At 33.6% G+C, this 23,086-nt stretch overlaps 3 protein-coding genes and 1 long non-coding RNA gene across 6 annotated transcripts; 2 read left to right on the top strand and 2 right to left on the bottom strand.

Moving 5' to 3' along the window:
* Nucleotides 1–1,143: 1,143 nt before the first annotated feature.
* LOC110710659 lies at nt 1,144–2,648 on the top strand. Of its 2 annotated transcripts, none has more exons than XM_021888991.1 (2): nt 1,144–1,291; nt 1,712–2,648. In XM_021888991.1, exons 1-2 carry the CDS (start codon nt 1,195–1,197, stop codon nt 2,539–2,541), a joined length of 927 nt encoding a protein of 308 aa, XP_021744683.1. In that variant the 5' UTR covers nt 1,144–1,194; the 3' UTR covers nt 2,542–2,648. The 2 variants fall into 2 exon arrangements, with proteins under 2 accessions (XP_021744683.1, XP_021744691.1); XM_021888999.1 differs by having other exon boundaries at nt 1,716–2,648.
* Nucleotides 2,649–6,436: 3,788 nt separating this feature from the next.
* Nucleotides 6,437–7,483, top strand: LOC110710691. The gene is made up of 2 exons (XR_002509193.1): nt 6,437–6,561; nt 7,076–7,483. It is a non-coding gene; the product is annotated as an uncharacterized LOC110710691 (long non-coding RNA).
* An 861-nt stretch (nt 7,484–8,344) lies between these two features.
* Nucleotides 8,345–11,298, bottom strand: LOC110710676 (OTU domain-containing protein At3g57810-like). Of its 2 annotated transcripts, none has more exons than XM_021889017.1 (5): nt 11,089–11,298; nt 9,644–9,765; nt 9,424–9,464; nt 9,186–9,284; nt 8,345–8,662 (listed from the first exon to the last, which is right to left on the bottom strand). In XM_021889017.1, the coding sequence occupies exons 1-5, from the start codon at nt 11,090–11,092 to the stop codon at nt 8,515–8,517; spliced, it is 414 nt and encodes a 137-aa protein (XP_021744709.1). In that variant the 5' UTR covers nt 11,093–11,298; the 3' UTR covers nt 8,345–8,514. The 2 variants fall into 2 exon arrangements, with proteins under 2 accessions (XP_021744709.1, XP_021744700.1); XM_021889008.1 differs by having other exon boundaries at nt 10,927–11,298.
* A 4,097-nt stretch (nt 11,299–15,395) lies between these two features.
* LOC110710697 (U-box domain-containing protein 45-like) lies at nt 15,396–21,890 on the bottom strand. Its single transcript, XM_021889032.1, has 6 exons — nt 21,538–21,890; nt 20,768–20,860; nt 19,647–19,832; nt 19,270–19,377; nt 17,389–18,578; nt 15,396–16,580 (listed from the first exon to the last, which is right to left on the bottom strand). Exons 2-6 carry the CDS (start codon nt 20,816–20,818, stop codon nt 15,737–15,739), a joined length of 2,379 nt encoding a protein of 792 aa, XP_021744724.1. The 5' UTR covers nt 20,819–20,860; nt 21,538–21,890; the 3' UTR covers nt 15,396–15,736.
* Nucleotides 21,891–23,086: the final 1,196 nt, after the last annotated feature.

Below are 23,086 nucleotides of genomic sequence, written 5' to 3' on the forward strand. Positions count from 1 at the left end.
TTTGAAAGGGCCAACACAATTTGAAGACAAACTTTTTTCTAAAGAATTTAGCATGATATAATAATCATACCTCGTTCCATTCTACACACAATTCACTTGAGCACGAAATACATCATACCTCCTACAACAACACCTCTAATTACTTATGTTTTTTCAAATTTGACTTTTATTACCCCATTAATATATTACCCTCAATCCAAGCATGCCCTAACTGTGAGTATGTACCTTTTGTCCCTTACTTTGTAGGTGACTACGTGTGTTAAAAATACTCCATGAAAAATAATGTCATGATGATATTATAAGGGTAAAGACATACCTGTGAATTTAGGTTAATTGTTTAACTTATGAAAATTTTCAATTACCTACAAGGCTAAGCTTCAACGATCTATTATCACATTAACAGTGTAATTTAGATTAGGACTTTTTGTTAAAAATTATCTAATAAAACTCAGATTTTGTGAGAAACTACCTAATAAAAAAATGTTGTAATAAACTACCTAATAAAGGTAAAATGTTGTAAAAAAACTACCTAAAAAAAGGTAAAATGTTATAAAATACTACCTATACCGAATTTTCACCGTTGACCAACCTCCAAACACTATCGAAACCACCATTTTCATTTCCAAAACTAACACAACTTGCTTGAAATTGCCTCCACCACACCTAAACCACCCTTTCAACCCCTAATCCACCATCCCGAGGCGCTAATCTACCCTCACTAACTCGGAATATCCTCCAACCGCCCTGAAAATAACCTTAATTACCACCTTGAAAACCAACCCTCACAGTGGATTTGGGGGTGTTTTAAGATGGATCAACGTCGTAAAATTAATCAACGGTGGAAATTCGGTCAAAGGTAGTATCTTACAACATTTTACCATTTGTTAGGTAGTTTCTTACAATATTTTTTTTATTAGGTCGTAGTTTCTCATAAAATTTAAGTTCTATTAGGTAGTTTTTTCACAAAAAGTCCTTTAGATTATAAATCATTTTAACTATATGTTTAATACGAAGTATTTTGACTCCTTCCACTAGCCCGTATGCAAAGAAATAAATGAGCCTCGAGGAATTATAACAATGGTCGTAATTGACCCATTTGGCCGCTTATACTCTCACATCTCATTATGCTGGGCCCATTTAAATTATAAGAAGTATTAGACGACTTGGAGTAGACTTGTCCTTGTGACTTTGTCAATGAAACTACGTTCGTCGTTGCACGAATTTAATCTCTATATCGTAAGACAAGAAGTGAAGAAAACAACTATTACGAGATTTTTTTATACAACTAGTGGTGAGTAATACTGTACGGATTACGAGTATATCCTATTTTTTATTTTTCCATTTCAATTCCTTGTTTATGTGCAAGTTTAAACATTTATTTTGTTTTAATTTTCTTTATGAAAATAAACATGCACACGACACACCCGCACATCTCATCCCTTCCCCAAAAAAACTAATCCAAATGGATTGGTTAACCCCAGCCAATTAGATGGTTCATTTTTCATGCAGCTAACCCATTATTGAATTAAGACTTCGATGTTGTTATTGTAGCTAGATTCTAAAAAATAATGTTACAGAGTTTTTTTTTTTTTTTTTTTTTTTTTTTGAAAAGTTATGCATTGTAATTTGGAAAAATATCATATCGATACTAAAAATCTAGCATTTAATTTTATTTTATTTTATTTTTTATTTTTTTTGTTATCTTGACTAGTTAGGTTGATCAACACATCAAAGCTAGCTATAATGGGAGCATACATCTGCGCACATCCTTCCCTAAGAGAGAAAGAGTTTGGCGATCGATTCGTGTTCACCTGTGACGGATGTGAGGAAACGGGGTATGGCTCTTGCTATACATGCACAAATAATTGCGACTTTCATTTACATAAAGCTTGTCACAACGCTCCCCCTACAATCAAGTCTCACCCATTTTTCATACAAGGGCCTTTTGTTTTAGACAAGAGTATCATATTAGCACCACAAGCGGCACATAATTGTGCCGCTTGTGGAACAAGTGTACAAGGGTGGAGGTATGTATTGACTACTAATAATATATTTAGTCATAATACTATCTATTTACACCCTTGTTGTATGCAACTCCCTCACACGGCCTTGCTCCCCGTGCTTAAAAGCATAGATTGCTTGCATTGTCAAAGCATGGTGAGAGTTGGAAATAATAATAATGATGAAGGGGAAGTTAAGGGATGGGCATACGTTACACGTGGCACCGTGGTTCATGTCAAGTGCATGAAAGACATGCTTCATATGGATTGGGAGAGAAGATACGATAATAATTCTTCTAGCTCGTCGAATAATAATCATGGACATGATAATAATGAAGACTACAATTATGGCACCCGAGACCGCCGTCTTGGGTGTCAAGGAAATCAAGGTTGCGGACGTATGAGGAAGCGTGATTACTTCTTCAGAGGCTTGAAAGGGTTAGCACAAGCTCTTAGTATATTAAATGATCTTGCAATTATTGATTTGGATTCAATAAAGGAGGATATGATGGAATTTGTTGAAAATTTTCAGGGGAACTAAGGTTCTTTTTGGTATGTTGAATTGTGTATGATTGTTGTTTTTGTCTTCCAATAAAGTCAATTTTTTATGTAATTTTTAGGACTTTATCTATTATACCTTATCGTCTATTATTAGTCCGTATATTTTCTTGTCAGTGTTGTTTGATTTCTTGATCATGTGAGTAATCATGCATATTATATATCCCTAATCAATAGTCAATTTTTCCTTATCCCTCAAAATTAAGGATGTCACACAATTATAACACAAAGTAGACAAATTTTTATATGTGTTGTGCACATGCGTCACACTATTATTACACCGTATGTAGTTGGTCATAGTGTGACAAATTCAGAGGTTACAATACATATATGGAGTTAATGAATATATATAAACAGAATATATATAGTTGTTTTTTTTTTTTTTTAACAAAGAGAATTTACAAAGCACAAACAAAACTAAACCAAACTAAAAACAAAAATAAAGCAAAAATCAACGACGGGCAAAACCCGCAAACTATGAGCAAAGGCAACTGTAGCCCTAGTAACCTTCTGAATCTGATACATACACAGACAAGGTAGCAACAAGCAAAGAAAACTAGAGAAGATGTCCAACCTCGACCAATCCATAGGCCGAAGGAGCTTGGAAATAACATTAGAAAACCAAATCTCAAAACCTAAGATTCACAAATGAACACCTACCCATAGCCTTCTGGTAAAAGAGCACTCACGAAACAAGTGCGAAATAGTTTCAGGAAAACAGTGGCAAAACCCACACCGTGAATCCACGGGAGTACCTTTCAACTGAAGCAAATAAGCGGTGGGCAAAACATCATGCAAAATCTTCCATGATAAAGCATTTTGAGGTTTATTGATGGCTTACTCACCACGTATAAATAAGGTTATTGAGAAAAATAATGTTCTTATTTGGTGAAGTACTGAAGTGACGATAAACTGATAGTGTTAGATTTCAGGAAAACTCCTCAAATTGGAGTGTGTATTATTGATCAATATATAAGCGTTTACAAGACAGGTACTAATCACATTAGGAAACCTAGTACGATAGAGATACAAAATATATACATAATATATCCTAAATCTATGACAAATATTATCATAATATAATATCTATCACACCCCCGCAGTCATAGCGGGAGGAGGTCGTACATTAAAACTTGATCTGAAATCTAAAAATAAGTCTTGTGAAAGGCCTTTTGTGAAAATATCTGCAAATTAATATCTACTAGGAACATATAGAATCCGAACATGACCCAAAACAACCTTTTCTCGAACAAAATGAAGATAAGAACTGATGTTAATTAATCAATGAGGTTAGTCAATTATTAAGTTCTAGAGGGGTTCCCAATAATGTTATTTTTCTCTTAATATGAGTATCATTGTAATATTAAAAAAGAACAATGCGGCAATTTTTTCTTATGACCTAGTCTAGCTAAGTAAGAGATGGATATAGGCCAGGCAAGCACGAAGGCTAGCTAGGCATGGTACGAGAATGGCTGACTCGACACGAGCCAATTTCACAAGCTTGGAACGGCACGTGGATTAGGCCGTGAATGGACTTCGATTTTAAAAGGGCCAACACAATTTGAAGACAAACTTTTTTCTAAAGAATTTAGCATGATATAATAATCATACCTCGTTCCATTCTACACACAATTCACTTGAGCACGAAATACATTGACACGATACGTGGGTCTACACGGTATATGTGCCCACCTTTACTTACGACCTTTAACGTACGTTGCTCTAAAATAAACGTTAAATCACGATTATTACCGCTCATGGTCATCATACAACATCATATATCTTTCCAAATTTGTTGTACATGCTTGTCCAATAAAATTAACCCATGCATATCTTTCCAATTCGGGTCTGACCCACTTAAGAACAACTTAAGAAGCGTTAATCCACTTGACTCAGTTAATGATTCCACTCAACTAAGAAGTCTTGACTAAGTCATTTGTACGCTAATAAACTAACGTCTCTGATAGAGTATAAAACATAATTTTGGGCCTCAACCATCAGCTTAAGTTTTTGGTTGAGTTGGTCCTTTAACATGATATCGGAGCCAACGTGACATAGAGGTCACGGGTTCGAATCTCATTCACCCTCCACCTTTAAGTGGAATATTAAGCGCTGGGTATGAGGAGGGCCCATGCTGCATCCACACTTCAAGCCCAACGGGCTCTCGTGTTAGAGTATAAAACATAATCTTGGGTCTCAACCATCAGCTTAAGCTTTGATGACTTTGTATTTTAGGAAATAATATGTATAACTTGTAAGAAATGAAAAGAAAAATCTTATCCAAAATACTTGTACAAAAAAAAATTGATCTATGTAAACGCGTAGTTTACATTTCTGCTCGACCAAGATGGTTGTGCAATAGATTTGCTAATCAAAATAAAATAAAATTAGATATATGATAATGATATATTCCAGTATTCCATTGACTCTATTTGTTTGTTTCTTTTTTCATTTTGATCGTCTCAACAATTATTCTTTGTATTCATTGTTTACCTCACTTGCATACACTCATACAAATGAAAAAGACTAAAATTTGGTCCAAACCTTAATATGAATCGGAGTAAACACGTTTTTGCCTGGGCCAAACAAATATGGATAGAAAGGGGAATATAGACAATAACTACATGAGTGAAGATCTACCTATAAATTTAGGCTAATAGCAAATTAACTTATGAAAAATAATCAATTACCTTCAACCATCTAACAATCACATTGACAACGAAATTTAGAGTTTAATTTAGACGGCATACTTCTATTTCTCTGTTTTAAATTAGCTAACATAGGGTGCTAATCGGGCGAATCAAACTCGAACTATGGTCAGCTCGGCTCATGTTTGTTTTAAGTTTATTCCAACTCAAGCCGAGCTCAAAACTTTAAGAGTTGAGTTTTGATCGAGCCGAGCTTTGACTAAGTATTGACCGAGCCGAACTCGAAAACCGTTTGGAATAACGAACTTTGACTTATTATTATCCTTAGTTTACTTGTCTTCTTTACTGTTATTAAATTTTTAATTTTGTGATGAGTTTTTTTTTTTTTAAATGAATATATTAACTTATCATTGTGTAATATCTATGATTAATATAAATATGTTCATATACATGATTTTTTTATATACAAAAGAATAATCAAGCTTTTTGAGCCGAGCTTAGCATAACTCAGCTCGGCTCATCATTAGATCTCAAGCCGAACTCAAACCCAAGCCGAGCCACCACGAATTGAGTTTTGACCTAACTTTGACCGAGTCGAGCTCGAACTGTTCACGAACAACTCGGCTCATTATCACCTCTAAGCTGACATGTTTCTTTTATCACGACTACCAATATATAAATGCATCAATAAATAGTGTTAAAAGTTAAAATCTGTAAACTATTTTAAAATGGAATAATTAATATTAAAGTATATACATATACAAAAAAAAATGCTGCCTCTATTTCATGATATACTGCCTGTATCATTTTGCACAATTTTGAAGACATACTTTTAACTATATTATTAATCTATCCACATATATATATATATATATATATATATATATATATATATATATATATATATATATATATATACACATTGGTTAACATTATAAAATTTTAATTTTTCGTATTATAAAACTATACATAATTAAGATGAATCTAATACTATACTCCATAATACGATCATAGTATATTTTAATGGGAATCTCCAAGTGAATAAGTGAATCAATTTCATTATACTTGTATAAATTAAATGACTTAGTCAATCAAGACTATGAATAAAATTAAATAATGGTCACACACGGAGATAAACACGTCCATAATAGTAGTCCAACTAGTAACGAGCAAACCTCAAATTGCCAATATTAATTAGAAAGGACAAAAAATTATGAATTATATTCCATGAAGAAAAGTCTATATTATAATTCCATCCTCCATATATATGTATTGCATAAACATTGGAAGATCATATAATCCAGAAACTAAGAAGAAGAAAAATACTTACGGCCCTTTAACCTTCATTCATTGCGGTAAATTATACTTTTAATTTTATTATTTTCTTCATATTACTTTCATTTTAGTAGTTTTTATTACCATTTTTCTGATTTTTCTTCACATTACCTTCTATAAATTAGTCATTTTATTATTTTATATGCTCGGTTATGACAAAACTTGTGATCTAATTTTAGGAATGTAACTTAGTATAATCAAACAGTAATCTAAGGGGTTAAGCCAAGTACATGAATTAAATTAATTGTGAGATTTAAAAAAAAAAAAAACACTTTTTTTTTATATAAAAGGCAATATTGTCAAGGTTTTTGTTTAAAATACGGTATATTTGAATGGTAAATTGAAATGAAAAGAGTTTTTAACACTTTAACCAAAAAGCCCTACTTTAAGTAGCGGTCATTTAATTGCTTCATACATTCATACTAGGAACTTTAATATGCTATGGTTAATGCCCTCAAGTTTTTCCATATTTTGCATAAAATGACCTCTAATTTGTTCATTAATTAATGTGCAATATGCAAACATGAAATTCAGGAACAACTGTGATCCACCATGACTAGCAAATCTGCAGCAGCAACACAGAAAAAACAAGAAACGCAGCAGAACAGTAGCACTCGAAACAACGGGGCAGCAGCAGTTAAACCAAAGAAAAAAGGCATAAAACGTAAGATCCTTTGGAAAGTTACCAAAATGGTTATAAGACATTCAGTCTACCATGCTATAGGAATGCCTCATCTCAGTTTCATGGAGCTCGCCGGCCATCTACTCAACTGATCGATTGGGAGGTTATTGGTTGCTCATCGTTGTACTAAGATTCATGGTGTACTTAGTCTGATCAATTGGGGAGACATTGGTTGAACGTTGCCATACTAAGATTCATGGTGTACTTATTTAACAATCAATTGTCTTGATAATATCATACTATTATGCATGAGTGATTGATCAAGTGGTTTTTATACTTCATGAATAAGATGTTTTCTTATTCAGTAATTAAATATATGAATGGTTGAAGTTGTGCATTGGAAAACGTGACTAAGAAAACGTATCAACTAAAAAAAACGGAGGAAGTAGTGATTTTGCAAGTCACAATTTGACTATTTTCCTCATTTCTCTGTTTCTGTTAATCACCATTCTAAATTTTTGACAAGAATGGTAGGATTACCTAAAAATTAGAGAGTAATTAACACTCGTAAAATAATACAGGAGTATTACGTATTTTGAAGTCCAATACGAAGTGTATAGCACATTGGGCCAATTAGCACACCTATGAGCTATCTCAGGTACATAACAATGGCCGAACCAGCATCCTGGCCCATTACTATATGAGCATTCTGACACTGTGTACTGCGTCACAGCTTTCCGGTATAGAGATTTGTCTAAGGTCAAAATAGGCAGAGCACAGACCGCAGATGCACTGAAACTGTGCTCTGCCTTACAGCTAGTTCTCCGTTGTAGAGATTGTCTGACCCCGTTAGAGGGCTACCTTCGTACCCATTGCATAGTTGTTTAATATCAATCATGCCTACTAGTAACTATGAATACAAGAAACACCAGTAAAGATTGTTGCCATGCAATTTTTACATGTTACAAATGCATAGTAGTATAGTACAAAGTATCAAGCAGATTAAAAGGATTTGATCATCTTGGTAACACCATAGTCATTGCAGTCTGTAGATGCAACTCATGCAAGTTCCAATAAAACAGTATGTCCACCTTGTCTCTATAGACCCATGGAAAAGCCACAAGGTTCAAGGGGAATAATGAAAAAGAAAAGAGAAATAACTAAATAAGACAAATCAAGTATGAAGAAATGAATCTGAAGGCACTTTGAACATTATCTAAATTAAGGATACACTTTTAAGCACTTCTTTCTAGATGATAGTTTGAGTAATGGCAACTCCAAATACAAGTATGTATCATCTTTTCTACTCTTAACAAAAAGATGAAACAGATAAGATATCATACCGATTGCATTAAGGATTGCTCTTCAATGCATCATAATGGCCATACCCATGGTAAAGAACGCAAATTGAGTTCTGCGTACCATACTCTTGTCCATATTCTGCTATAATTTTAAGGTTACTGGATTTCTTTTCAAGCATGTAGACGGTGATGGGCATCCTGAAGACAAAGGTATGAAAATTGTCAAAACAGCATAGAAATTATTAATGCTAATGTTATCAAGCCTTTACAAGGACAAATTACTAGCTAATTGCTCCAAATTTTTCTACATTAAGCTTTGCTCTTTCCTCCCCACAAAAATAAGTTTTAGAGAGTATGTTCAACTATTCAAGTAAAATCGGGTTCAATAAATTTAGAGAAATTCACACGAGGGCTACTCAAGTTCACCTCGCAACAAAATTATACTTGGGAAATCTTCAAATGAGGTTTTTTTTTTTTTTTTTTGAGAAACATGTTCAAATGAGGTTAATAGACTCAATAAAGTTCAAATAAGGGGTTTTGGGTGAAAAGAATGAAGCCTAAATTTGCACATATTCTAAAATCAGGATAGTTTGGGTGTCTATATTGATGATGCTAAAGAAAGATTTTTCTTCGAAAATGAGCTCAAACTTTAACAAACAAAGATGAAAAAAATGCATTTAGTATTATACTATGTGAACGGTATTAGAAAACTTTCACTTACTTCAGAACATGTGAGGCCATGAGAAGCTCAGGTTCTCCTCCCCAAACATAGGATTTTCTCATCTGACAGATATATCTGTCAAATTTATCCTTCAGATACCTGAACAATAATTTACAGAAAAAATGGTGATGGAAAGAAGCAGAATAATTTCCTATGATTTCATGGTACATAATACAATTACTATAATAGAGACTGAATGATTTATATAACTTAGAGCATGGTCTTCAATGGCAATTACCATTCAGTATCTTTGCGTCTCTTGATCAATTCATCCACAACCTGTAAGAGGCAAACAGAATATTTAGCTAAGAGAAGGTCAAAAAAAGCTACACGAACAAGATACTGCCCTATCAAGTATCAACATACAAAAAAAAAATACTAAATTCAATAAGCCAAAACAAATGTTGATAATCATTAATCAGTCCACGAGACCTTGTAATTAATAAATTCTCACTTACCTTGTCTCTAAGTTCATCTGCGAGTTTCTTTTGAAGGCTCTCACTTGGAGTCAGCATCCCTTTTAGAAGACAGGAACCCTGAACCACAGCTCGAAACAAACAACTGCCATCTCCAGGTATACCTGGAGGAAATGCATGGAATTATCATGTCAATAGCCAATATATACAACTGCTAACTCAAAGTAATACAACATCCCATGTAAATAAAGTTTTTTTTTTCCTTGTGTGACTTGTTAGGTTGTTGGTAGTGCAAGAGATGAATGAATAAAAATTTCAGTTTTGACTCAGAGTAGATTAACAGAACATGAAGATACATCAACACGATGGTAGATCAGATAGCCCTACAATCTCAGAACTTCCCCTTCACAAACTAAGGAGCTTGTTGTATTTGACAAATTGAACGAGCCTAACATGATACTAGAGAGATTTTGATTAAACACATTGTAATCTAACAAAGTAGTGTTCATCCAAGAGCTAAACAAAAATGCAATGGGAATATGTTATGGCTCTAATCCCCAGGCATCAACAAATTGGATTCTACTAGCATGATGCCTGCCTTCATAAACTTCGGAGATAAATAGATAATGCTTTGCGATGAAGTTCAAAAGTATTCTTGCATAATACTCGTATTATCACTAATACAGCAAAATCAATGCCCAAATCAACTTCTTAGATTTTCCCTCAACCTCAACCAACCAACAGATGACCAGATGTCTTGCTAATTTCACAATCTCCTAGCTACATAGATTTTATTGTCAGCATATCTTACAACAAGCTTACATGCAACTCAATTCATACATTTCATAAAATTATGACCAACTAATCAAAATACTTATTCCAAAATTAGTCAGATATTTAAGATAAACATCCAAATTTTGTTCACCTTGATTATAAACTCACTGAACATCATTCCAAAATTCAAATGCTACCACAATCAACCACCGCCTGCCCTCCGGCACAAGAAAAGGTAGTTAAATGAGCTTATCCATCTCCATAAGGACCATAATCCATGACGGTACTGAACTTTTCTCCCTACATTCTACAATATATGTGAAACTTGACAAATATGATATTCATAACAAATGTACAATCTAAATGCTAAAAATTAACACAACACACAACAAATAATTTAAGCAAACAAATACACTATACTGCTATAATCTTAAATATACGTACCAAAAAAAAAAACACATCCAATTCAAACAAAAATAGAATTTATATATTACTATATTAAGAAAGAATTAAACCCCAGAAAACCCAGATGAGGAAAAAAAAAAACATACGAATAATTTGCAGTTGATTAGTGTCGATATTGGGCATTTAATTCTTCACAAATCATCAATTGGGGTGTGGGAAAATGAACAAATTCTAAATTTTACAGAACAATTTAAATTTTTTGGGGAATTCGGAATTGATTAAAAAAGAGAAACTTTAAGAGAAATTACCCATGAAAAGGAGAAAGAATCAAATTCCATTGTCCTTTGTTTAGCCATTTTCAACTGCTGGTTTGGACTTTGGAGCATCGTTTGCTGGTTGAGAACTGGAAAGTTTTGGGAATATTTAGAGCGAAAAAGAAGAGATGGAGATTGAAATTGACCCGTTGAGTTCTTGTCACTCGGACAAACCTCGGTTTTTTTATTTTTTTTTTTTTTTTTTTTTTTTTTTTTGTTTGTTTGTTTGTTGTTGGATTATATCAATTGAAAACCCAAAAGAGAGGATGGTTAACCAATTGGGCTAATGTTTATAATGATTGGCTGAGAAACATTCAAACATTTAGATTTTATAATTGCTAAAGCTTTATACTCCTTTCGTGTTTAAAATATTTGGAGCATTGTTTTACGTTTAATTTTTTTTAGTAATTTCTTTATATTTTTTAATAATATTCTCTTTATTTTTTAATAATATTCTAATGATTAATGGTCTCCATAAAACCCCTTACTTTCTTTTTTTTCTTTAAATTTATACCCACTACTTATTATTTTAATAAATTAAACCAACCATTTAAAAACTCCGTAAAAGTCAAAACTTTTCATTTATGTAAACACGGAGGGAGTATTTTGAGAAGTAGGTCTTGTGTCAAACAGTTTGACCAAAAGTGAAGTCGGTATAATTTAAGCTTGAACCAAATTATGAGTATTTGTGTAATGATGCTTGGTTTTGTCAATTAGTTTTTGATCAAATATAATGAGAAATTGTATTAACTATTACTCAACAAGTTTAGGGATGATATATTTATATACTATTAGAAGCATAAGAAATGGGTCAATGAGTTTCTTAGTGCAATGTCACTAACTTACACAAGTCTGAAAGTGTTTATCAATGTTCAAAAGACCAAAACATGGCAATATCTTATAAAGTATGTTAATCAAGTATAAGATGTGCCTCCTCAAAACATGTTTATGCTATGATGCTATCATTGTAATGTTCTCTTAGAGTAAAATGTGGGAGGGTGTTGACATATAATTGGTTAATGTGACCCAAATTTTAATAGAAAATTAGATTCACACGTGAATTTGTTGGGATTTTTAGTTATTTAGAGTTTAAAATAGTTTATCGATTTTGATAAATTGTGCTAAACAAAACAAAAATTGTTGCACTTAAAGTAGTATATGGTCCTTTAATTCATGATTACTTGACAATTAATGGATTATAACTTGCACAACATTTTTTCATAAGAAGGCTCAAAAGTTGCATATGTTCTATATTACCATTGTTTTTAGATGATGAGAAACCATTCGTTTCCGAGTTAAGCGTCCAAATAATAACAACGTTCATTTATCCTCAAAAATTGCATGCGTGTTGCATCCCAAAATTTAGAGAGAAAAAATGAGGCTCAAACTAATTCAATTATTTTGCAAGATTATCTTGCATTTTCTCATCCTCTTTGTTGGGATTTGTCAAACACAATTATTAAGGTACGTAAGTGAGATTACTGTTTTTTAAATCATTTTCATGGTAATCTCATATACAACTAATACAAGTACGAAGTCTATAATATATTCTTAAGAACCCCTACTATTCTTGCAAATTTTAAATCCCATACATGATACTTCCTATAGGATTTAATATTGAATAGACGAAATATTATTGTCATTTTGAATATGAATACTAATTAGAATTATGCCAAACTGTGGTTAATCATCGTGTAATTCAGTATTCATTTTAACAACAAAGAATTTGCTTTGGGTGTGTAATATGTAATCGAACTCGTTACAAAATTAGTTGGTTGTTTTAACTTATTGTATGTGTAATAATTTTGCTGTTAATTAACATTCAATTAGCAATATTTCAAATAGCAAAAATGGAAAAGTCTCGATTCTTGTATGCATGAGACGGTCTTAAAGTAAGGTTAGATTAATTTTTTTCTTTTAAAGAACTTACATTTGTACTAGTTTCCAATGTTAAGTTTGTGTTAAGAAGCTTGACAAAAGAAACATGTAATTTTAGATTCCAGTAATATTAGGTTTCTCATTAAGTCATTATTGTTTTGCAAATGAATGTAAAAATATAATGATGCAAATAATAATTTTAGGATCGATATGCCATATGCCTCGATGGCCTCTAGACGTGGCCCTTTACAAGCATGTGGAGCGTCTATGCTAGCCAAAGCCTTAAGCCTCTATAAGAAAGCAACTGAGCTCGATGGACCTGTAGGTTCGGTTACAAGGCGACTAACCAAGGTAGGTTCGAAGATGGTTAGTCGGCCCTTGGTCTATATGGTTCTATATCCATGGCTCGCGATCCTTTTCATTGTTGATGACCTTATCCTATCGATAGAGAAAATGTTAGAGACTCGATTGCAACATGCTTTTGACAAGATTGATTACTTGGTTGGTAAGGTAGAGAATCTTCCTAAGGAGTTTGAGTCGTATGCCATGAGAGATTTGCCCGAGGTATTGTACAAATTTACCTTCCTATACTAAGTCGTCGTATATGCTATAACATGGTTAATGTTTCTTACAATTGTATGTGTAATTTGGGAGGGCGCAAAGGAGAAGGAAATCGAGGTTGATACAAACAGCGATAGCAATCAAAGTAACCAAAACAAAGTGTTACCATCATCTACGCAAGATGTTGTGAACACGGGAGATAATGTTCATACAGTTGGTGCCACTAGCGAAAATAATAAAGGTACATCAACATCATTAATACACTCGTTCCCCCTTTATAATTTACAATTTTTGTAGTAAAGAATTTATTGGAAAAAATACGAAATAATAATTACTACATCCATTTCATTAAAAATCCTTTGTTACAATTAATATGAAACAAAGGCGTACTATATTGATATTTCATTTATTTAATTGTTCTTTTTATAATTTAAATTCTAGACTCGTCCCAACAAGTTGGTAACAAGGAAGCGTCGAAGAAAGGGAAGAAGGAAAACATAAGAATTGAAGAGAAGTCACAAGGAGTTGATGAAAAAGGTATCAAGAATTATAAAGCTACTAAAGATCACAAGAACAAAGATAAGGCGAAACTCGATAATCATCAAGAAACTCAGAAAACAAGACATGATATTAAGACGGGGAATAAGACAGATGATCATCCTTTGTTGGAAATCTTTGACTTTGGTTGGGAAACTCCGAAATCAACCATGTCGCGGCGTAGAGCTTCATACACATAATAGAGATGATGATAGATTTGTGATAGATTGTACGTATAGTAGCTACGAGCTTCACCCCCTAAAATATAATGGTGAAGTTAGAAAGATACACCATGTATGGGAGGAGCTAGTCGATCGAACATAAAAATTGTATTTAGGGTGAAATAAAAATTACTGATCACAAAGAAAGATAAATATATCCGTAATATAGGAGTCACGATTTGACACGTATAACATAAAAATCATACGACATCTACAAAAGTGATTTAATTGTGTTAAATAGGTTGCTTACTATGATGAACAATGGATTGGATATGTTACACATTGTCATACAAAGATTTAGCAGGATACCAATAGGTTTTGATGACAGCTTTAATTGTTAACAACTTAGCATTTCTTCGCATATATTTATGTTAAACAATGATAAATCAATCATAATATTGTTCTAGTCCTCTAGTTCCTTAACGTCAATGATTAGACATGATTTGACAAAATGATCCTTTATCATGAGTAGTTGGGTCATCCCATGCTTAATTAATTAGATTTATATAGTTGTACCCTGAAATTATCAACCAAAATAATCAGTACTATATTTAACAAGGTGATGACAATTTTTCAAGCTATTTCAAAGATGAAGTCATTGGTCTACCGCGTAATATATTGCTTCTTTGGCTGCAATGTCTATTTTTTTTCACTTTCTTATTCCATTATTATCCACAAATATAAAGTTCATGTTAATTTGTTACGGAGTAATTTATAAACTTAATGTTCATATATACTCCGTACCATGGAGTATAAATAATAACCATGTTTGCACTGAACGAAAGTGTTTATTACAAAGAACTGCACCTAATAGTACTCGTGTTTGAATCGAAATTTGAGTTATTGATGCATGTCACGCAAGTTCATTATCTATTCTGAATCTATAAACCAATCAAACAAAATCGATCAACATACATACAATCTGAACCATGGACAGTATTTCTGTAGAACTCGCATGACTGCAAAAGGAAAGAATCATACATACAATCTGAACCATGGACAGTATTGCTGTAGTTCTTGCATAATGGCGAAAGGAAGGAACCATTACCGCGAGCAGAGGAGGTGATTACTGATTCATGTCTAATTATCTAGAGTAAAATTGAGTTTTAACGCCAAAAACCATTTGAAACTGCATGATATTTACTTAAATAGAGTGACTCAAACACTCAATTGCTTCATCCAAGGACCTAGGGCTCTTCTAATGCAAAACTACCATAATACTGTATGAAACTCTGCCCTTGCGACCAACGAAAGGCAAAAGGAAAAAGATCATCCATGTGTAAATTACATTGGCGGGGAGCTGTACATCTCTTCTTCTGTTTAGAAGACTCAAAAATGGGAGCTGCCCATAAGAATTGGGCAAGGGAAGAGTATAAGAAGATACAAGATGAATTTACATCATTCGAGGATGAAGAGTGGCGAAAGTGTGAGATTCCTGGCTTTTGCTAACACTGAGGTCCAGAGAAATTCTTTCTTTTCCCAAAGAAACTAAATGTCTTGCCCAGTTTCTTTCGCGAAACTGCTTTACCAAGGGGCTTTGTTTCAAGAACTGGCAGTACCTTTTCACTATTTGATTTGCTTAGGGGCTTCGGCTCTGGGGGCTGGACTTGAGCTGTGAATTCCCTCACAGAAGGAGACCTATGTACTCTTTGAGGAGAAGAATCCCGCTGTCTCTGCTCTCGAAATAGCATCAGAAGTTTTTGAGCTTTCTCTCTGCCTCGAACTGTCCCGTTGACTTGGATAGACACCAAGGTCGGAATTACCCCTTCTTGTAGCACCATTTGACAGCATTTATCATTCCCATTGCAAAGAAGCAACAGACATGACACAGCTTGTTCCTGCTCAATAGGCTCACCCATGTCCATAATTGATGCGAGTGCACCAACAAGACCAGGGGCTGATGTAACGGCTTCTTTAGCTGTATTATTTGATGCCAAGTTTATGAGAACCGCAATGGACTTTTCGGTCCATGTCTGATCTCTGGGCTCAACCAAAAGAAGTAGTAGACCATTGATAATACCAGATTGAAGGAGGTTAGGAATATTGGATGGGCAAGCAGAAATATTAAAAAGAGCATGAAGGGCATCGAGCTTCCACTGTGGTTCGCATTTGCCAACAAGAAGCCTGATTAGAAAGGAGACTCCCTTGCTCGAGCCTATCACTGGTTTTGCTTCATCAAGGCATGAAAGATTTAGAAAGAGGGCAGCTGCTAATCCATAAGAACCAGGATCAGAAATCATCTCCTCTAGCAGAGGGACAACCCCTGCGGCTAACATTAATTCCTTGTTTCTGTAACAAAAGAGAAACAAATTCATGAGCAAGATTCAACAATGGAATAACACTCTTATAAGAGCATGTTTCAAAAAATTCTGACATAAAATTAGAATATCTATCAGGTGCTTTGGTGTATGGTGCAATCCTCCCCCATCATCTTAACCTTTCAAACTGAAACTTCATGGCTAACAAGCCTAAAGCATTTATCCTAAAGATACAAATCTAAGAATGTCCAGTGGCTTTTTCTTGTTTTCTTTTCAAAGCCAACACCAACTTTTCAAGAGGGAAAAAATGAGAGGGATTTAAGCTTTCAATAACGATGAATTTCAAGTATGCAAGCTTACAGAAGCTCAACAGGTATAGCATGCATGATTTGTTATGTAGGAATCCAAGATAAATCAAATAACGTACTTCATAGTTTATACATCCTCTGAGGTCTACTAAAGCTAGAGATGGATTGATATTCAAAAAGTCCATAAAATGGGATTTCCAAAGCACCCAAGATCAGCCCATCTCAATACTGCAGTAACAGCCTAGTAAAATTCCAAATTCTTGACTGGATAGGACATCGTTAAATGACGACTCATGTGAATATTATTATGGCAATCATTAAATTCAACTTAATTGCAAAGCACAATCTATAGAATCTCTAAGATACCGGAAGTATAAGAAATTATTTTATGTACCGCAACTATCAATATTTCACTAATCCTGAAAAGAAGTTCAAAAGGCCATCCAACGGAAAACATTCAAGATAACCCAACTCAGTATTTAAATATCTAACTGTTCCAAGTTCATGTAGAAATTAGCAAAGCAGACACACCTGTTGTTATTAACAGCAAGGTTGAAGAGTGCCATTGCCCCATCTTCCAACGCCAAATCGTTCCGTTCACCAAGTGCAGACTTTAGAAATCCTACAAGCACTTCAACAAACCCATGAGCACCCATGAACATCCTTGCTTCATCATCATCTTTTAACAACCGTCTTATATGCTCAACTACTTTTAGCTTGGTTCTCAAGTCATCTTCCCCTTGTAGAACAGTCAAAAAGTTCTCACATATACCAATAACATTTTCATTACTCTCTTCCTGCTCGCAAGAACAACTTTCACCTTCATTCCCTTCGATCTCTTCAATAATGCCACTTTCCAAGGGAACAACCTTAACCCCTTTCAGGTTGCCTGAGTTGCTGCTATCCTCAGACCTACACCGTGCTGACTCACAATCCGACAATGCAAGCCTCCAATAGTTGAGATCAAGAGTGTCGGGTGGCCCACCAGGAATAGGAATCCCATTCTGCTCACACCAGCTAGCAATAAGACCCTTCACACAATAATTAGGAGTTACACAACGATGAGCAAGCTGTTGCTGGGACTTTGGGCATGTGTTATGCCCATCACTGAACCATTTTTCAATGCAAATTCTTTCATATGTCTGTCCAGAAGCAATGATAACTGGGTCATACATGAGTTGCAATGAGATTGGACATCTGAGTTCTTCTGGTGGAATGGGTATGTGCTCAGTTCTCCTATTTGTCCTAAACGAAAACGAGGGCCTAAAGTTAAACGAAACAATTTTTGATAGTTGACGGTCAAATGCCCTCCCATTACAAGCACCAAGACCATCCTCAGAAGATCCTTGAACAGTGGGTGAACAGGGTCCAGAACCTTGGGAATCTTGATCATCACCTAGGTCACTTCTGAACAACTTAGAATACTTCCGCATCAGAAATAAAAGGTAAGCTACAATTGATTCTTTTCGTTTATCTTCCTCCATTCGAGCTTTCTCTATGAGTTTCTTGAGAGACCTTCTTTCAGCAAGAGCAGCCCTTGAAGAAGTTATGCCAAGTTTAGATGCAGCTTGGTGGAAACACTCAAGCTCACTATTGTCACTAAAACTGTCATCAAATTTTCTACCCTGCTGAAGCAACACAATTATGTCGTCACCAATTTGTTTCTCTGACGGATCAAGGGTAAAAGCAGTCTCCTCCAGTTCACTAACAATCTCTTGAACCTGCAGCAGGCAAGAGCAAAAGATAAAACAATATTTAAATATTACAAAACAAATATTCTCGAAATAAACATAAACATCACTTAGAACACTTTTCACAACAAAGAGGATCAGTTAGGCCCCAGAAGTACAGGACATCAGAGGGATCAAGCTGTACAGAAGAAACAATTAATGCTGAAAGGTTATTGAGTAGTGAAATCAATAACTTTAACTAGAGCAACTTTTTCAAAAGCCTGTACAAAACTATAGGCCTGGCATTTGGGTAAACAAAGGACCAGAGATTAGCAAGAGCATAGTTGCTATGAATGTTGCTCTTCTAATTGGACTACACTTGATGCTTCAGAATACCTAACAAGTATAGAACATTACACACCCACATTTAGAATACCAATATGATAAACAATAAATCCACAAGTAGGTGTTGACATTAAATGCTAAATACTTCGTATAAAGGAATGACAGTAGTGCCTAAAAACACTTGATGAAGATCACTCAAATAAAAGGTTTTTGCAAGGAGTTTTATCACAATCACTGACTAAATATCGACAAAAACTCTCCACGGTAAGAATATCCCAAAGCAAGAAGGATAAGAAAGTTGTTTCACTAGGTGATGCAGAAATATACACCCAATGTAAATTACAATGCAAAACAGCATGAGAAAACTAGACAATACAATTTAAAACAAAGGACCAACCTGACAACCAATTGATTGTGGAACAATATCTTCAACCCGTTTAAGACTGTCTACAAGCGCAGATTTCATCTTTTCAAACTTCAAAACAATAGAATCTCCAGTAATAGCCTGGAACACACAAACAGAATATTCATCATTAGAATTATAATTTATGGAGTAATGTTGGATGCCATCATGAAAAATGATGATTTCCTCGGGCCCTTGTGCCTTACGACATCACTACGCGATACACTCAAGCCGTAAAGGACAAGAGGACAAAAATACAGAGTAGGAATGTAACAGGTAGGTATTAAAGGTATTATGTAAACCCGAGGCAGTAAATATAAAGGTTCATGATGCAATTATTATTTCTGAATTTCTGAAATTTGTAAAAATACCAGGTAAAGTTTGCTACACTCTGAGCAATGTTGTAATAGATTTCTGGCCTTCTCAAGTGCTACGTGCAGAGAACATAATGCCTGGATTCCTGGCCTACTTCGTGGGCGTGCTGCTTCTAGAGCAGGAAAGATATTCAACACTTTACAGTATATATTGGAAAAAAGCTTGCACATTCCTCCATGTAACTGCAAAAGAAATAAAATTTATTAATGAAAGCCACCAGAAGTTTCATACAAAATAAATCCGGCAGAGACCCTCAATTCGCTGGATGCATGTATCAAGTAAATCAAGTGCAAAAAGTAACGTAACATCACACTATCACAGCACCCCAACTTCAACATATACAGAGTAATTTTTCAAAAATAAGACACTGTTTCTAGCTTTATTGATCATAATTCTATTTGAACTAAAAAAAAAAAGAAACGATACTACTCACGTACAATAAACATGGACAGGGTAAAAGGTAAGCAAAATAAATGTCAAACTACATGATAACATGATATAATCTCCATTTTCATCAACTTTTTTCAAACTCCAAAAGAGATGGGAGTAATTCATACAGCCAACTGGTCCGTTCACCAATCCCATCTAACACGAGAAAAAAAAAAAAAAAAAAAAAAAAAAAAAAAAAAAAAAAAACATCATACTATATATAATCAGCATCTTCAGACACAATTATTAAGCAGCACAAAATAAACTAATCAGTATATTAAGAACAGGTCCAAAAACTAATTGGTTTTTCTGCGGGAGTCCGCAGAGGTACCAATCTTTACACTTTTCAACCGCCACAACCATCACCCAACCATTTGAGGCACCACTACTAACATATGATGCAGCAAAGCGCAACCATTTGATGTAAATCCGGCAAGACAGTAACTCTAACTATTCACCACAACAATAATCTCAAATACCTCCACACCACAACAATAACTGCTGCCAATTTAACCAAAAAGAAAAGAAAAGAAAAAACACTGCAGCCAAAAAAAATACCTCCACACCTATCCAAGGTTCTACCACAATTAATTTAGAAATGTGGAACAGGACTCTATTACAGCAGGAATTCAATAATACGATAATGAAAGCTCAATGTTAGAGGTTTCATACAAAGAAAAGAACAAACCTTGGCATCACTAATTGCAAACAGGTTTTCTTCTAACTCTGCAATTTCCATACTTTCCAACTGTTCTCTATTGCCTAACTCTATATCTGCAGTCTGGAAAAAAAATCAATTAACCAATAAGTAAACAAATTGATGCAGATGGGTATAAGAGAAATTAACAAACCTTCATAGTCCAAAATAAATATACAAAATTTAAAAAGCACCCATTTTTTTTTTTTTTTTACATAAGAAGCTCTAACAGGCTCAGAATGATTAAAAAACAGAACCCATTAATCTTAATCTAACTTTTAACATTTGAAAGATAAAAAATTTGATGGTTATTCTGTAAAATGGGAAATTTTCAATGATTGAAATAAATGAAGATTTGTAATATGTTATAAACCAATAAGATCAAACTGAAATCATTTTCAGAAAGAAAAAAATTAAAATTTAAAAAAGAATTTCTTTCAGGTATTCCATCAAACATCTGGTTTCATATCATTAAAAGGCGAAATAATCAGCCCTATAACCGCCAAGATCTTAGAAATGAACAGAGGAAGCTTACAATTTCTGGAAAAAAAATCATACAAAAAAATAATTCCCAAAAAGTGATATAAATTTGAATTTCTTCCGGTTGTTAAATAACCCATAAATTAAAAATAGCCAACGAAAGTGGCAATGCAAAATCGCGGGATTGCAAAGTTTCCGTAAATACCCAAATCAAAAATCAGAAATTTGGGCAAATTCTTATCTCAAACAACCGAAAAATTAGGGTTATGAAGATTAATTACCCAAAAAAAGCGGACGCGGCCAAGGAGGCTTCATAAACGAGCTAATTAACTAGATAAAACTTATCTGAAAAAATTAAAAAATAAAAAACCCACCAATAAAAATAGAAATTAGGGTTCTTGTGATCTAAATTTGATGAAATTAATGGTGTTAAATCTGAGGTGAGATTGATCAGTTGAAGAGGAGAGAGAAAGAAGAAGATATAGAGAGAGAAAGTGAGAGGAGGGAAAGGGTGTGCTTGTTTTAGCTCAGAATATGCTTATTCTATTGTCTAAAACCTTAGTAAATGGAAAGGAATATTTTTAAACTATACCAAGTTTTTTTTATTACATATTCTGCCTTTTTCAGTCTTTTTTATTTGATTTTTGCAAATATTTTATGCTCATAATATTCTTCCCTTTGCATTTAACTCTTTGGATAATTAAGGGTGTATTTTATTCGCATGATATTTAATAATTTGAATTTAATAAATTATAGGGTAGTCTTTTAACTCTTATCCGAAATAATAAATTAAGCTTACTTGTTTCATTAATTCTTGGAGTAGTTTTTCCAAAGTAAAATGAAAATGACGTGAACATAACAGGATCTAATATCTTCAATATTTTGCCAAAATTATTCACCGAATCTATTAACTTATACTAAAATCGAATAACCAATGACACTTGTCATTACCTTGTGAAAAATTTTCCCGCCTTTTTTTCCCCTTTTTTTTTTTTGCAAATTCTTTACATAAACTAATTATACCGTATGATATTTTCTTTCCAGTTTGACAATCATATTTCATATATACCCAAATGAAATATTTCAATATATCTTTTATATACTTTATATTTTGTAATATTATTGTCAAAAATATTTAACAACCGTGCATTGCACGGGATTTTAACCTAGATTATCATTAATGGTTAATGTTATGTATTGACAAACATACTTATCAAAGTGAAACATCTAACAAGTCAAGTGACGTCAAAATCTAACAAGTCAAATGAAGTAAACATACAATAATTTGATTGTCTAACTAATCTCAAACTTGAGGTAATTCTGCTACCGTTCCTATTTGAGTTCAATTTTATTGAGTTTGAAATTTTAAATTATCATTCAACCAAGATTAATCAAATTACTAGTATTAGAAGTTGATATACTCTCAAAAGTCAATAAGGGGTTAATCAAGTCAATTTGGGTCAAATCAAAATCAATTAAAGATAATTTTGCATTGAGGTCACATCAATAAGGGGTTAATTTTGTTTTAGGAATGGTTATGCTTGTAATAACTCAAGTCGGGTTAGATTTAACAACAGTTTTACTACTTATACTCACTCTAATTAGTCAGTTCTGAATTATTTATAGTTTAGTTTTGAGGGGAATTTTTTAATTTTATATTAAATCAATTCATGTGTCTTAATCTCTTAATAGTTACTTTCTCCGTTTCTTTTTAATCAACACGTTTCTTTAGTCACGCTTGTCAATGCATAACTTCAACTATTATAAGCAAATTTATGAAAAGTTGACATTTTGAATATATATATCGCACCGAATCAAACAAAATCTCAA

The sequence above is a fragment of the Chenopodium quinoa genome, unplaced genomic scaffold (assembly GCF_001683475.1).
Source record: "Chenopodium quinoa cultivar QQ74 unplaced genomic scaffold, ASM168347v1, whole genome shotgun sequence".
Lineage (NCBI taxonomy): Eukaryota > Viridiplantae > Streptophyta > Magnoliopsida > Caryophyllales > Amaranthaceae > Chenopodium > Chenopodium quinoa.

Excerpts from the sequence above, each read along its gene's own strand:
- LOC110710676 (XM_021889008.1), bottom strand. The coding sequence starts at position 10,963 with ATGCCCAATATCGACACTAATCAACTGCAAATTATTC. Across the intron at positions 9,465-9,643 it reads CAGATGAACTTAGAGACAAG|GTTGTGGATGAATTGATCAA; the intron begins GTAAGTGAGAAT and ends TGCCTCTTACAG. Across the intron at positions 8,663-9,185 it reads ATGGCCTCACATGTTCTGAA|GATGCCCATCACCGTCTACA; the intron begins GTAAGTGAAAGT and ends CTTTGTCTTCAG.
- LOC110710697 (XM_021889032.1), bottom strand. The coding sequence starts at position 20,818 with ATGGAAATTGCAGAGTTAGAAGAAAACCTGTTTGCAATTAGTGATGCC. Across the intron at positions 19,378-19,646 it reads AGTGTAGCAAACTTTACCTG|GCTATTACTGGAGATTCTAT; the intron begins GTATTTTTACAA and ends TGTGTGTTCCAG. Across the intron at positions 18,579-19,269 it reads CACAATCAATTGGTTGTCAG|GTTCAAGAGATTGTTAGTGA; the intron begins GTTGGTCCTTTG and ends TGCCTGCTGCAG.
- LOC110710659 (XM_021888991.1), top strand. The coding sequence starts at position 1,195 with ATGAAACTACGTTCGTCGTTGCACGAATTTAATCTCTATATCGTAAGA. Across the intron at positions 1,292-1,711 it reads ATTTTTTTATACAACTAGTG|TTAGGTTGATCAACACATCA; the intron begins GTGAGTAATACT and ends TATCTTGACTAG.